The sequence below is a fragment of the Ovis aries genome, chromosome 2, assembly GCF_016772045.2.
Source record: "Ovis aries strain OAR_USU_Benz2616 breed Rambouillet chromosome 2, ARS-UI_Ramb_v3.0, whole genome shotgun sequence".
NCBI classification, from domain to species: Eukaryota; Metazoa; Chordata; class Mammalia; order Artiodactyla; family Bovidae; genus Ovis; species Ovis aries.
The window spans coordinates 229473902-229490373 of record NC_056055.1 but is presented as its reverse complement, the minus strand read 5'-3'; the positions used below and the strand labels follow the sequence as shown (position 1 = coordinate 229490373).

At 42.5% G+C, this 16472-nt stretch overlaps 1 protein-coding gene across 2 annotated transcripts in view; it reads right to left on the bottom strand.

Annotated features, from left to right (window-relative positions):
• The window catches only part of COL4A3 (collagen type IV alpha 3 chain), a 159176-nt gene that overhangs the window by 70249 nt on the left and 72455 nt on the right, over window positions 1-16472 (bottom strand). For both annotated transcript variants that reach the window (XM_027965247.2, XM_042244327.2), the window contains exons 2-4: window positions 7515-7571; window positions 5563-5652; window positions 490-534 (exon numbers count right to left, since the gene is read on the bottom strand). In XM_027965247.2, the coding sequence (XP_027821048.2) occupies window positions 490-534; window positions 5563-5652; window positions 7515-7571 (192 nt within the window). The remainder of the gene's footprint in view (window positions 1-489; window positions 535-5562; window positions 5653-7514; window positions 7572-16472) is intronic.

Sequence of the window (16472 nt, the reverse complement as noted above, 5' to 3'; positions counted from 1 at the left end):
AACAGCTAAAAGCGATTTGAAACACACAAAAAAGCTGGACAAACTCTGTAAATCTTACATTTATGTAACTTTTAAAAAGACATGATTAAGATCATTTTTGGCTTTTTAGGGGGATAGATTTTTTAAGGCATAATTTGCATAAAGTGCTCCAATCTTCCACAAACAGATTGAGGAATATTTACCTGTGTACATATGCAGGTTTTGGTGATTCCCACCCAACCAGACACAGAACCTCTCCACCACCCTATACGTTACCCTCATGCAACTTTCCAGTCGATTAATACCTAACCCCAAGTGAGTAACCACTATGTAGATTTCTACCATTATAGAGTGCTTTTACCTGCCCTGGAACGGCATCTACAGAAGCGGCTCACACACAACCTACTCCTTTGTGACATCTGTATAACTTTTACAGTGCCGGGGTTCTTTTTACTTTTTAAAACAAGATTTTTCATCAAACAGCCGGGATAGACTGGTTGGACTACTAACCCTCACGCCTTTGGCACCAGTCAGTCCTGGAGATCCTGGAGAGCCCTAGATCCAAATGCAAAAAACAAGGTAAGCACTGTGACAATTACTTGGCACTAATAAGCCCGTACATGAAAGGTCCTGGTTTTATTCACACGCCACACAGTTTTGCTCTTGCGATTATTTCATTGTTAACACGGTTCAATTGCTTGCTTGTTTCATTGGCGCTATAGTTATGTATCCGAAGGGACAAACAGAAATCCATTCATACCCCTGCGGCTCAAGGTGGGGGGCCCAACAGTAGCATCATCTGGGAGCTTGTTAGAAATGCGCCATCCTGGGTCTCCCCCACCTCCCAGACCTATTGATTCAGAATTTGCATTTCAACAAGATTTGATGATGATTCTTGCTCACATTAGTGTCTGAGAAGGGCTTCGGGAAAAGCCCCACATTAGCCAGACAGCTGCCGCGGGCTGATAAGGATGAATGACACAATTACAACGGCGGATGGGAATGGCAGGCAATATTTCTGCGCATGAGAACTACTTTATTAACAAAATGTGCCTGGCAGGCACAAATAAATAAATAGCAAACCGAGAACTGCCTGAACCAGAGATAACTTGCTTTGAACACACAGTGAGTACACATGGAGGTCCTGTTTCTTAGAGAATAGCCCCAAACAAAACTGTTTTAACAAAACCACTTGGTGTGAAAGTTCCATTGTCATCCAAAAGTTTTTCTTCATTCCTGAGAGTTTCAGTGTGTTTTGGTATTTCTGATTATATGAGGACAGGGTTGTTACAGAGACTTCTGAGACGGGACCGTCAAGGCCAAAGTCAGTCTTTCTTGTCTGAAGCGGAATTCCTAGGTGCGTGACCTTACCCCCTCCTCTGCCGGGGGCTGTCTGTAATCTGCAGATGCCAGAAGCGTGACCTGCAGATTTCAGTTCACCATTATAAACTGTCTCATATAGAAAATATTCAGAATGAAGACCTTTATAAACCTGCAACACCTTTTTAATCAGGTTTTAATATTCTCTGATTGCCTACCTTTGGTTAAATTATCATTTGTGGCTATATCTTTAGGCTACGGGCTTCCCAGGTGGTGCACTGGTAAAGAACCTGCCTGCCAATGCAAGAGATGCGAGATGTGGGTTCAGTCCCTGGGTTGGGAAGATTGCCTGTAAGGAAACGGCAACGCACTCCAGTATTCCTGCCAGGAAAGTCCCGTGGACAGAGGAGCCTAGCGGGCTACATTTCATTGGGTCAGAAAGAGTCAGACATGACTGAGCACAGCACAGAACACAATACAGCCACTCTAAGCTATGGTTTACTCTATCAGTTTTCTGGATGAATGTTATGGAATACCTACACATCATGTAACCCACACAAAGCACCATGTGTTTACAACTATAATTTTAATCCATTACTGACTTCTCTAGATAAAAGCTAAGGAAACCAGCAGAATGGAGTGCGGAAAACAAAACAAATAGGAGTGGGTTAGCATTCGGCTGACCTGAAGTCCAGGGCTGAAGTGACAAATTCCCCTCCAGGGAAATGGAGGGAAATCTGAGAGCACGCCCTGAAGGAATGTAGCGGAATGTTCAGACACTAAGCATGTCTGAAACCAGACACTAAATATCCGGAATCGAAAGGACTTTTTTCACATTAGGATTAGAGAAAGGAGAAGCGGAGAAACAGAACGCACACGTGAATACAGGAAAGTAGAATCCCTGGAAGGCAGGAAGTCTTGCGGCTGTAGCAATGGGCTTAATTTCTTTGACTGTAGGAATTTGATTCTGGCGTCATATAATCCTGGATTTGAACTCTGATTTTACCACCTATTAGCTGTGTAACCAGGACAAATCGCTTCATGTTCTGAGGGTCAGTTTCCTCATCTCTATGATGAAGATAATATGTCACCATCATCATGACCAATGAGATCAGTTGAGGAGTAAAAGAAATCCAGTCAAGAAGAAATGTCCCAGTGCCCCAGAGCCTGACTCAGAATAGGGGGAGCACACTGACTGAAGCCGCCCACCCTAGTCAGGCACCGTGTAACCATTTGTGTGTTACCTTAGGACAGGAGGGACTGGTAAGGAACAGGGAACTATAAGCTACCACCAACCGGAAGGTTTGGAAAGGCCAAAAGGAGACACCATGTATCCTACCGCCTCCCAGAATCCTCCGCGCTGGAATCCATCTTGACTGAGAGATGCCTGTGCCACCAGGAAGGACTCTGAGTCAGAGTGATTGGCCAGAGACAACCCGGAAACTAACCCCATCACCATAAAACCCGAGACTGCAAGCCACACAGCGGAGCAGTTCTCCTGGGTTCCCTTGCTCGGCTGCTCTCCACCCGGTGCCTCTTGCTTTGTCAGCTCGTGTGTTTCCTCGCACGGTTTATTTCCGAGTGTTAGACAAGAGCCTTGGAAGGGGTGCCCCTTCCTGCAACAAATTCACATAAAATGTTACCTAAATATTCTGTAACATCACTTAGGAAATTTAAAAAGATTTAAAATTATAATTTAAAAATTATAATCAGCCTCCACAACTTATTAGTTAGTTCATAGCTTCCGGGAAGCCAGCAGGCAGGGGAGTGACCCAGGGGGTGCGTGAGAGTCCAGGCTTGAGTCCAGGCTTAATTCCACAGCAGAAAAGAGCCATCAGCAAATCTAGTGGTTATGCAGTTATTTAGCAAATCCTCTAGGGCATTTATTTAAACAAAGCCCTTTGTTGTATCACAGACTTTAGGATAAAAATGTGTGACGAGTGTGAAGGGCGGTGGGCTCTGGTAAGAACCTTAGGAGGCCCGACACTGAAGAACCCAGCTGAGAAACAGGAATCAGGGAAAGAAGGAAAGCATTGGGGAGGGGAGAGAAGAGAAAGGAGGGTTCCAGAAACAAAGGCCTGTGTTTCAAGGAGAAAAGAGGGAGCCTCACAGCTGGAAACGTAGCAGAGGGGTCGGGGGCCAGACAAAGACACAGAGTATTCTCTACTGACCTTTTGGGGGTTGAGTGCAAAGTGGAGGTCATGGGTTTTCAGGGAGGGAGCAGAAGGCAAATTGTTGCTGGCTAAGGAGTGAATAGGAGATGAACCACAGCCTGTGTGGTTGGTTGTTTTTTTTTTTTTTTAAAGAAGTCTGTCTGAGATAGGAAAGACAGAGAAAGGATGGCGGTCCTTGGATTATAGTGCTGGACAGATCCAGAGGAAGTTATATGCTGGTATGGGTTTTGCATAAAGATGGAAAGAGAAAAACCAATAACCAAGTTGACATAGCTGAGAAAGAGGACACACCATCAGAGTGCGATTCTAGTGGAAATCCCAGTGACCAGGATACAGGTAGAGAACAGGGCTTGAATGGAGGCAGAAAACACCTCACCAGCGGCCAATGCAGGTGTTCAGTTCAGTTCGGTTGCTCAATCGTGTCCGACACTTTGCGACCCCACGGATTGCAGCACGTCAGGCCTCCCTGTCCATCACCAACTCCTGGAGTTTACCCAAACTCATGTGTACTGAGTTGGTGATAAGCATCCAATCATCTTATCCTCTGTCGTCTCCTTCTTCTGCCTTCAGTCTTTCCTAGAATCAGGGTCTTTTCAAATGAATCATCTCTTCCATGCAGATGTTCAGTTCAGTTCAGTTCAGTCGCTGAGTCGTGTCTGATTCTTTGTGACCCCATGAATTGAAGCACACCAGGCCTCCCTGTCCATCACCAACTTCTGGAGTTTACTCAAACTCATGTCCATCGAGTCAGTGATGCCATCCAAACATCTCATCCTCTGTCATCCCCTTCTCCTCCTGTCCCCAATCCCTCCCAGCATCAGAATCTTTTCCAATGAGTCAACTCTTCGCATGAGGTGGCCAGAGTACTGGAGTTTCAGCTTTAGCATCAGTCCTTCCAAAGAACACCCAGGACTGATCTCCTTTAGGACGGACTGGTTGGATCTCCTTGCAGTCCAAAGGACCCTCAAGAGTCTTCTCCAACGCCATAGTTCAAAAGCATCAATTCTTTGGCGCTCAGCTTTCTTCACAGTCCAACTCTCACATCCATACATGATCACTGGAAAAACCATAGCCTTGACTAGACGGACCTTAGTTGGCAAAGTAATGTCTCTGCTTTTTAATATATTATCTAGGTTGGTCATAACTTTACTTCCAAGGAGTAAGCGTCTTTTAATTTCATGGCTGCAATCCCCATCTGCAGTGATTTTGGAGCCCCCCAAAATAAAGTCTGTCGCTGTTTTCACTGTTTCCTCATCTATTTGCGATGCAGGTGTGGAGACCCCTAAATCAGGAAGTAGGAGGATGTAGAGCTGAGGACTGAAAGATACTGATAGTCTTTTCTTTTTTTTAAATTGGAGTATAATTGCTTCAAATTGTGGTGCTGGAGAAGACTCTTGAGAGTCCCTTGGATTGCAAGGAGATCAAACCAGTCCACCCTAAAGAAAATCAGTCCTGAATATTCATTAGAAGGACTGATACTAAAGCTGAAGCTCCAACACTTTGGCCACATGATGTGAAGAACCAACTCACGGGAAAAGACCCTGATGCTGGGGAAGATTGAAGGTGGGAGGAGAAGGGGACGACAGGGGACAAGATGATTGGATGGCATCACTGACTCAATAGACATGAACTTGAGGAAACTCCAGGAGACAGTGAAGGACAGGGAGGCCTGGTGTGCTGCAGTCCATGGGGTGGCAAAGAGTGGGACACAAGCTGGTAGCTGAAACCAATGGAACTGCTTTACAATATCGTGTTAGTTTCTACTGTAGAGCCACATGAATTACCTATGTGGATACACACAGCCCCTCCTTGGACCTCTCGCCCACCCCCATCCCATTCCTCTAGACCATGAGTGCTGAGCTGAGCTGCTTGTGCTATACAGCAGCTTCCTTGCTGATATATAGCTAATTTACACATCTTAGTGTAAATACATTGATATATATACACTTTCATTTGTAAAATAGATAGCTTGAAATAAGCAGAGTTCTGAGGGCCCAGCTAAGACTGGAGCAGGAATTTACCATGGCATCCATCATCATAAAGAAGCTTAAGTGGACTGGGGTTTTTCCAAACTCATAGGCTAACATACCTTGGGTCCCTGTGGTCCAGGCACACCTTCGGGACCTGGGTATCCCTTCTGGCCAGGAGGCCCTGGGGGTCCTGGGAAGCCTTTCTCCCCCTGTTAAAACCAAAACAAGACAATACACACACAGAATAGCAATGCCCAGGAGTAAACATAACCATCATTTTCTCCTCTTTATGATATAACGATAACATTTTGCACATTTTTTTCTTGGATTAAAAAAATAGCTCTCAATGCTAAGTGTAATAGAAACTGGAATGTTGCTGTTAGTATTTGTCTATAGGCTTGAAACCATTTGTCTTTGGTCTTCTGGAAGCTCGACTTTTAGCCAACTGGCAGAGCTACATAGAACAGAGATTCAGGGAATCAAGAACTGAGAGGGAAAGCCCAGTTAGAAAGATGGAGGTTGGTGAAGGGTGTTTTTTGGGGGATGGAGAGAGAGTGACAATCAGGTTCAGGAATGTCTTGGGAGTGTGCATAATCGTTATGTAGCTCGAAAGAACAACACACAGGCTATGAGTTTCAGTCCTTTCTTGATTACACAGGAATTAGTAATTCAATCTGCTATTTGTGGAGGAGATGCAGGAGAGATATCAAGAGTGGCAAAACCAAAAGTGTGAGCTACATAGTTAAGAGATGATAATATAGGAAAGCCCTTAGGGGTCAGGGAGTAATTTTAGGCCCAGTAAGGGACATGGTTCTGCCAACAAATAATCTTCCCATGAACACAGATCCTGGGATTACTCTTCAACAGTTAAGGCCACTGGTTTGATTCAGATAATCTAGTAGACAAGTGGAAACTTAGATTTTTAAAACAGAGCAAGTCAGCTATTTCACATGAAGTGTGCACACACACACCCAATAAAAAGAGAAGCAGAAGAATTTGCTAGGCCCCTCTCAAGACTGTTACCTTCACACTTTGAATAGCATCTCACCCAGAGGAGGGATTCAATAAATGCTTCTTGAATGAGAGAATGAGTCATAGCTTTTCAACACAGATCTGAACATACCACTTTCACAGCTTCAGGGAAAAACCCTACATCAAACTACACATGAATCATTGAATACTTTAAATATGGTAATTTTTATTGTAATTAATGTGAAAATTATTTTGTCTAAAGAGCTTAAAATGCATTCTTTTAAAAATATTTTTAAGCAGTCATCTTTCAATATTGTTAAGCAATTCATTAGCGTATCTGAGAAAAGGGTTTTGTAAACAAAGGAAAAATTTTAGTTCTGGCTCCGTCTTAATTATCACAAATTGAAAGTTAATGGAGCGAATTAATGAGATTTCACGGCACTCATTTTTTACTCCAATTCTGCAATGGAGCTACTTTGTCTAGCTGAATTTTTGCCTCGAGAGAGTGCTTGTGCAAGATTCTTCCACCAGAGGGCGCCCTTACACAAATGCTGCAGGACAAAATCCGCGGGTTTCGTTGGTGTCCAAGTGAGCGAATCACGCTGTTTTCAATTCTCTCGCCTTCAGCGACAATGTAAACAGGGGATACATACGGATCATTCTCAAAAACTTTCTTTTCCTTTAACTTAATATTTTTTGTTTCCAGATCGAGAGAGTTACAGTAATTGCCCGCATTTATACCAGTTATCTGAAGCTTTCCTCCAAGGCTTTTCCACCACTCCCGATTAGTATTTATATACAATTACTTTAAAATTGTTTTGGGGGAAGGACTTTCCTGACTGTTAACACCAGTGGTTAACACTTCACCTTCCAATTCAGGGAGTGCAGGTTCAGTCCCTGGTCAGGGAGCTAAGACCCCACATGTTTCCTGGCCAAAAAACCAAAATATAAAACAGAAGACAAATTTAATCAGACAAAACAATTGGATTTGGGGAATGGAATATGTTCCTGCTGATCTGTCTGCTACCAATGAAGGAAGAGTGTGAATGGTTAATGAGCTCTATGGAGAAAAGAATCAGAATGAAGGTTTTGTTTTTACCTTCTCCCCTTTGGCCCCATCACAGAAGCACTGGCCTTTGTCTTTACAGATACAGCCCTAGGAAGAGAGAAAGAGAAAGGGTTTTGTTTAAAAACGGCTTAATAAATTCCAACCGACAGAACAAAAGCAAACATATTTTTCTGTTCTCTGAGCATCAGACACCATTTAGCAGGAGTCCTGTGATACCGTAGCAATTTATCAGTGGAAACAGAGTAGAAAAGGGAGAAGGATATAGAACTGTCAGATAATTGTACACCATTTTTATTGTATTTAGGAATTTCAAGTGATTTATTCATGGAAAAGACCAAGTCAGCTCTCCTTTTTTTCCCCAGAACACTATATAGTTGAATCATATGAAATTGCCATTGTTGTAGGGAGAAAGTGGTCTAATATTTGCAGATTTCTTGGTTCAACAAAATGAACATAGCTGAATTTGTATATATTAACTGGTGATATCTTCTGTAGATAATTCTATAGGTTTCTTTCCCTGCAAAAATGTTTAAGACTGAAAAAGGATGATCAGTATTCATCATATATTTTCAAGAAGAAACTAATTCACTGATGCTGATCTCAAAGTGCTCTTTCTTATTAAAAAACAAAACCAAAAATTGGGCTGCGACCTTGGGAACTCACACATCTTAATGGTCACTTAGAACCACTTGCACCCTAGCTTTCACACCTATGGGCACGCCAACTCTAATGAAGGTGTTTTTATTTATTTATTTTATGAAGGCCAGTTTTTATTTATTTATTTTACAAAGGCCAGTTTTTAAATTCCTCTCTGCCAGCAGAGAAAGAGAGAGAAATAGTTTTAAATAGTGGGTTTAAACATTTTGGACACACATTCTATGGTTATATATTTATCTTTTTTGGGGGGTTGTTAATATTAACTGAAAATTAGTTTATTTTCCTCAGAAAAAAATATTAATTGACAACAGAGGCAGAGCAAGCCTAGGAGATGTGCTGGCTGGTAGGAAAAAGAAAAAGAAATTGCCTCAGATAGTCCCTAAGTGAGGACTCTGCAATCAAAATAAAAATACACAGGGAATTCCCTGGTGGTCTAGTGGTTATGGCTCCGAGCTTCCACTGCAGGGGGCACGAGTTCCATTTCTGGTCAGGGATCTAAGATCATATATGCTGCCTGGTACGGCCAAAATAATAATAATTAAAAAACAAAAATATAAGTACACAAACAAAAAAATTTAAATTGAATCTATTTTCTAATCCCAGGGCAGTAGGTTATGTTGTTATTTAAGAACGGGGAGACCATAGTCATTTTCATACACTCATCCTTGATTCTCACCACACTTTCACCCATCACAATTTCTATGAATGAAAAATAAGTAATTGAAAAGGAAGGTCTATATTTCCCCCAAGGGTTAGTTATTTGGCATTCTTTAAGAAGACTAAATTTTTCCACTTTTCCTCCCTGATGCTGGGGGTCATTAGGTCATATCTAGCTTAATTATTTTAATCTTGTTTTTCTGGGTTTTTAAACCTTAGTGTTCATTTCAATCACATATTTAAGTATACTAAAATATATACCAAATCTAGTATACTAATATCGTATACTAGCATACTAATATCTGGACTTCCCTAGTGGTTCAGTGGTAAAGAATATGCCTGCCAATGCAGGAGATGGGAGTTTAATTCCTGGGTCAGGAAGATCCCCTGGAGAAGGATATGGCAACCCATTCCAGTATTCTTGCCTGGGAAATCCCATGGACAGAGGAGGTTGGGCGGGCTACAGTCCTTAGGGTCATAAAGAGTTGGACAAGACTTATTGACTGAACAACAATACTAATATTTATTAAAGCAGTTGTTCTCAAAGTGTGGATTTTCAGAGTAGTATCAGCAGTATCTGGAAACCTATCAGAAATGCAAATTCTTGGCCTCACTCCAGACTCAGAGAACCAATAACCCTGGTGTTGGTTGCAGTAATCTATAATAGGCCCCTGGGGTGACTCTGATACTACCAGTCTAAACCAACATCTATAAGCCCAGTCCGCAGGGTAGAGCTAATTCTTTAAAGATTTCTGAACACTTGGACCCTAGTCTGTATATCCGCTTTTTGTTTGTGATGCCATTTTCCCTCTCAATCCAAGAAAGTAGCCAGGCTTTAGGGAGACTTTCGTCACTGGGCTGAAAGCAAAAGCTGCCTGAAGGTAAGATTTTCCCTGGCTTTTGTTTCTGGAGTGTAGGGACCCGTTGATGGTTGGCCCCAAGAATGGAGGGACCACCAAGCTGTTCCTCCACAGTGTCTGGAGGAGGCAGTAGGGCCTCAGAAGAGGAAAGACTGAGTCTTACACCCAGATACTGGGGCAGGGACACTCAACCCCACACGGACCTGGTGCTCTAGTTTACACAGCAGTGGTGGCCACTGTTTCATGTAGATCCTGAGCCTCTCTGACTCTTCTGCCTCCCAGACATCACACAAGACCTGGATTTGGAGCATCTGGGACCACAGGTAGGAGAAGGCAAACTGGCAGTCCTCTAACTCCTAAAAAGGTGCATGTTGCTGTTCAGTTGCTAAGTCATTTCCAACTCTTAGCAGCCTCATGGACTGCAGCACTCCAGGCCTCCCTGTCCATCACCAACTCCCAGAGTTTGCTCAAACTCATGTCCATTGAGTCAGTGATGCTATCCAACCATCTCACCCTCTGTTGTCCCCTTCTCCTCATGCCCTCAATCTTTCCCAGCATCAGGGTCTTTTCCAGTGAGTCAGCTCTTTGCATCATGTGGCCAAAGTATTGGAGCTTCAGTCCTTCCAGTGAATATTTAGGGTTGATTTCCTTTAGGATTGACTGGTTTAATCTCCTTGCTGTTCAAGGGACTCTCAAGAGTCTTTCCCAGCACCACAGTTCAAAAGCATCAATTCTTCATAGCTGAAGAATTGCCATCTTAAGGTTTATTTCTTGGAGTAAGTCACAGTCATATATTATTGGGACTCTTTCAGTCTTAGTTTGAACAAATAAATGCTTGCTGAACTCCTCCAAAACAAGGCCAGGTTCCCTTTCCTATATGCTCCAACAGGCCACTTGCAGCTATATGTGTAATGTATATTCTTCTTGATGCCCCTAAGCCTCAGAAGAGAAGGAACTGCCCAGTCTTGTTCACACTGTCAACCCTGGCTGTAATATGTCCTGAACAGATGCTTGTGGCTTGACTGAATGGATCAATGAATGAATGGAACACTGGTAATTTGTTTATATCCAGATTGGTCCTGGAATTTCAGGGCATGTGATATATATGGCTATTACTGGGCTGCCATGATTAAAATGTTTTCTGTATATATATATACAGGCTCCTCCGTCCATGGGATTCTCCAGGCAAGAATACTGGAGTGGGTTGACATTTCCTTCTCCAGGGGATCTTCCTGACCCAGGGATCAAACCCAGGTCTCCTGCATTGCAGGCAGATGCTTTAACCTCTGAGCCACCAGGGAAGCTCAGTCATATATATATGCGTGTATATATTTTCTATGTATGAATTCTGAACAACTTTGTTTGAAGTGGGAGAGAATGAAACAAGAAGCTTTGGCTATTTTAACACATGTTAAAATTAACACAAGGTTAATTAGTTGTTAGTTGCTTGGATATACACATTTTAAGGGGAAAAATTTTTAAACCCTCAGAAGAACTGAAAAACAGTATAATGAATACCTATATATCTTTTCATCTAGGTTTCCCAACTGTTAACATACTCTCCTAGTCATTCCAGCTGTCACTTTCTCTCTGTTTCTCTCTCTCCACACATGCACACACACACACACACACACACGCACACGCACACAAACACTTCCTTGCCAATCCATTGAAAAGTGGACTGTAGACACCATGACACTTCACGCCTAACACTTCTGCAGGCATCTCCCCCAAACAAGAGTACATTCTTATTCAGTAGCAACATCATTTTCAAACCTAAGAAAGGGACTCTGATGCAATGACTTCATTACTATTAATAGCTGTTAAACAAGATCTTCAACTTTCCAAGGCTATTGACGACCGTTAGAAAATGAAAAGCTATTTAATTTTTAACAATTCTTTTCATACCAGAGATTTAGTCTCAATCAATGAGTTCACCTATAATCAATATATGAGGTCTGAACAAGTGACTGTCAGAGATCCAAGCGGCTTTAGAGCCCACACGACTGCACCCAGAGAGCAGGTGTGGGACTCTGGCACCAGCCCTCATTCGTTCCCTTGAATCCCCTGCTGTCTGGGGACTGTCCTCACATCGCCACCCACAGCAACACCGATCCCTGTGCACTGTCATCAAAATCACGGCCCCTAACTCTTTACATTATTGCCCTTGAGTTAGGGTCTTGAACCTTCATAGGTGACACATTTAGCCTTTGTTTTTACTTGGTTTCATGGTTTTCACATGAAGGTAGAAGTCTTATTTTGAAGGAGGAAGCAGAACAGGTTCTATCTTGAAAGCAGGACTCCATCTTGGGCTGGACGGTGGACTTGAAGCTATATGCCCAGTATCTATGGAAACAACATACCAACTGGAAAACCAGACCCAGGGCTCGTACCTAGACTCTCTGTCACCTAAAATAATACCCTAATTATCTGTGTAACCGAATAGAATCATACATTCTACTGTGCTTATTGGGGTATGACCACAGGCCTATTGATAATTGTCCACTGTTAACTACCTAGGCTTAAGGCATATGAATCATGGGTTAACTTTAATTGTATCTTTCTTTTTCCTTTGTTCAGACTAGTTTCAGGGAATTTGGGGAGGCAGGTTTGTGCACATACAGTTAGGGTATATAAGATTTTCACAAAAACTGGTCGGGGTCCTTGGCTAAGAGGAGACTCTGCTTTGGGTTCGCTGGTGTAATAAACTGCACTCCACTATCTGCATTGTACTTCTGAGTGAGTTGTTTTCCGGAACACGTGGCTACAACAATTTGATGGTTTGGAGCTAGCTGGTTGGTTAGCTTAAGAAGTTAAAGTGAGCAATCAAAAACAGATAGACAAGATACATGAGCACTTTAGGCATTTTAACTTAAAACGTGCACACCAATTCTTCAGTCTTGTAAATAGGGTCCAGGCCCCTTCTTTGGGAACGGGGCTGCTGTTCAGAGGTCTACAGCATCAGTTTTGCTAAGTCACACCCATAATGTAATGTTGCAGAAACCAGTACTCGAGAAACCAAGCACCACACCCAGAGAGTGGGAGAACTCAGGTTTATTATGTCAGCAGGCTCAGAGGAGCTAACGCTCCAAGCTCTGAGCCCTGAACAAAGGGATTACAGAGTTTTTATAGACAGACTGTAGTGGGCAACATTCACTGTTAATAGGCTGGTTTAAACTAAGGGGTTTTGCGTGCATGAGAACAGCAGTCAAGAGGAGGAAGGGGATGTCTGACCTGGACCCGCATAATTAAGCAGGTTTGCAGGGACTGGGCGATTGCAAAGAGCAGGACAAGGGTGAGTGAGATAAACTCCAGTTCCTAGTATTGCAAGTCCCCACTTTCTGAGACTACATGACCTACATGATCTAGACTCTGCAAGGGCCAAGCTCAGTTACAGAGACAGAAGGAGAAGGGGGTCAAATTTTAACTTTTCCTTTTCAGAACCACCGACATTTCTAGTTTGGATTTTCTTGGAGCAGCCCAATTGTTTAAAGATGCTGGTGATGCAGTCTGAGTATGAGTCCTTCTAGATACGAATCCATGTTTCCCTCTAACTTTTTAAATGTTGTCTCAGCCACACTTAATTGAACAGCAGTTTGTTATCAGATCTTCCAAGCTAGTTTTCACAGAAACATGTCTTTTTCTGTATTTATATTTAACCAATTTGCTATTTAATATTTAATTAGATGACTTTGTTATAATAATAAGTACAACTGGCAGAAGCAACTAACTCTTGGCAATCACACATCTCCACCATGGAGCAGGCAAATGTTGGTGTGCAGGGAAAGCCTAGGCGTGTCAAGGGGGAGGCGGGCACTGGCAGCCATCGGTCTGTTGTACACCAGGTATGGAGAGTTCTGGTTAGAGGCTGACCGCTAGGAGAGTCAGTGAAAGGGAAATCACCGGGCCATCTACTCATCTGCCATGTCACCCACGTGTAGACGTTCAGCACTGTTGGCAGGACTCCAGAACCAGGCCTGGGGCTGTGTTTCTGGGCCCAGGTGAGAACTGCTCCAGAATTCTTCCAACTTGAATTTTCAGTGACATTGGCGAGGCATGGCCCTGGCTGTATATCCGCACAATTGAACTGACTAGGACTTCAGAGGCTGTGAAGTTGCTGACCTGTGGGTGCTCTAGCTGATTGAGTTAACTCAAAATTACCATCTGGGCAGCTATCTGGCTGATGGTCAGCTGCTTCTCTAGAAGCATGGAGCCCAGCCCAGGGCCATGTGAAATAAGGCATGGCACTGTCTTTGGATGGTGGTAACATTAGCCCCAGACTCAAGAGATCCATTTCTCTTAATTGTACTGCTTTTCTTAAAATAATTTTTTTTAATGTTTGAAATAAATTTTTAACTCTGTGAATGTGTTTTAATAATTCAATAATTCAGACAGATCAGTTTACTAGAATGTAACAGTGGCCATATTTTCATTTTTGTTGCATTTGATCCACTTTTTTGGACTCACTGTTGAAACACCATGATTATATTAACATAACATAACCCACTAATTACTACTCAAATGCTAGATCCTTTTAAAACCAGTATATCCAAATGCTGTGAACTATTAAGAAAGCATAATTATGGAAATTTCTTAAGTAACATTTTAATGATTTTTCCACTTCCAACAATAAAGTACGTCGTAGTTTCCATGTACCTTAATGAAGTAAGAAACCATTCATCAAGAGCAGAAAACCCTTAATAGTGATTTTCTGACTTTTCTCCTAATCACATCAGGAAGTAATCCAGGATTCCATGATATTTTACACTGTTGCATATTAAACAGTTAAACTTGTGAGACCGTAAACAGTTAAATCTTGTAGTCTATGAAGCCCAATGGAGAAGACAATGGCAACCCACTCCAGTACTCTTGCCTGGAAAATCCCATGGATGGAGGAGCCTGGTAGGCTGCAGTCCAGGGGGTCACTAGAAGTCGGACACGGCTGAGCGACTTCACTTTCACTTTTCACTTTCATGCACTGGAGAAGGAAATGGCAACCCACTCCAGTGTTCTTGCCTGGAGAATCCCAGGGACGGGGGAGCCTGGTGGGCTGCCGTCTATGGGGTTGCACAGAGTCGGACACGACTGAAGCGACTTAGCAGCAGCAGCAGCATGAAGCCCCAAAATCATAGGCCTTCTGCCAAATATGTATGGGATCTATTTCCAGATTTGCCAGCTACTATCTGGAGCTTGATAGAGTGCCTGATGAACTATAGATGGAGGTTCGTGACACTGTACAGGAGAAAGGGAGCAAGACCATCCTCAAGAAAAATAAATGCAAAAAAGCAAAATGGCTGTCTGAGGAGACCTTACAAATATCTGTGAAAAGAAGAGAAGCCAAAAGCAAAGGAGAAAAGGAAAGATATACCCATTTGAATGCAGAGTTCCAAAGAATAGCAAGGAGAGATAAGAAAGTCTTCCTCAATGAACAGTGCAAAGACATAGAAGAAAACAACAGAATGGGAAAGACTGGAGATTTCTTCAAGAAAATTAGAGATACCAAGGGAACAATTTATCCAAAGATGGACTCAATAAAGGACAGAAATGGTATGGACCTAACAGAAGCAGAAGATATTAAGAAGAGGTGGCAAGAATACATAGAAGAACACTACAAAAAAATCTTCATGACCCAGATAATCACGATGGCATGATCACTCATCTAGGGCCAGACATCCGGGAATGTGAAGTCAAGTGGGCCTTATGAAGCATCACTACGAACAAAGCTAGTAGAGGTGATGGGAATTCCAGTTGAGCTATTTCAAATCCTGAAAGATGATGCTGTGAAAGTGCTGCACTCAATATGCCAGCAAATTTGGAAAACTCAGCAAGTAGCCACAGGACTGGAAAAGGTCAGTTTTCATTCCAATCCCAAAGAAAGGCAATGCCAAAGAATGCTCAAACTACCGCACAATTGCACTCATCTCACACGCTAATAAAGTAATGCTCAAAATTCTCCAAGCCAGGCTTCAGCAATACGTGAACCGTGAACTTCCAGATGTTCAAGCTGATTTTAGAAAAGGCAGAGGAACCAGGGATCAAATTGCCAACATCCACTGGATCATCAAAAAAGCAAGAGAGTTCCAGAAAAACATCTATTTCTGCTTTATTGACTATGCCAAAGCCTTTGGCTGTGTGGATCACAATAAACTGTGGACAATTCTGAAAGAGAGGGGAATACCAGTCCATCTGACCTGACTCTTGAGAAACCTGTATGCAGGTCAGGAAGCAACATTTAGAACTGGACATGGAACAACAGAGTGGTTCCAAATAGGAAAAGGAGTATGTCAAGGCTGTATATTGTCACTCTGCTTATTTAACTTATATGCAGAGTACATCATGAGAAATGCTGGGCTGGATGAAGCACAAGCTGGAATCAAGATCCCTGGGAGAAAGCAATAACCTCAGATATGCAGATGACACCACCCTTATGGCAGAAAGTGCAGAACTAAAGAGCCTCTTGATGAAAGTGAAAGAGGAGAGTGAAAAAGTTGGCTTAAATCTCAACATTCAGAAAACAAAGATCATGGCATCTAGTCCCATCACTTCATGGCAAATAGATGGAGAAACAGTGGAAACAGTGGCAGACATTTTTTTTTTTTTTGTCTCCAAAATCACTGCAGATGGTGATTGCAGCCATGAAATTAAAAGACGCTTACTCCTTGGAAGAAAAATTATGACCAATATAGACAGCATATTAAAAAGCAGAGACATTACTTTGCCAACAAAGGTCCATCTAGTCAAGGCTATGGTTTTTCCAGTGGTCATGTATGGATGTGAGAGTTAGACTATAAAGAAAGCTGAGCACTGAAGAATC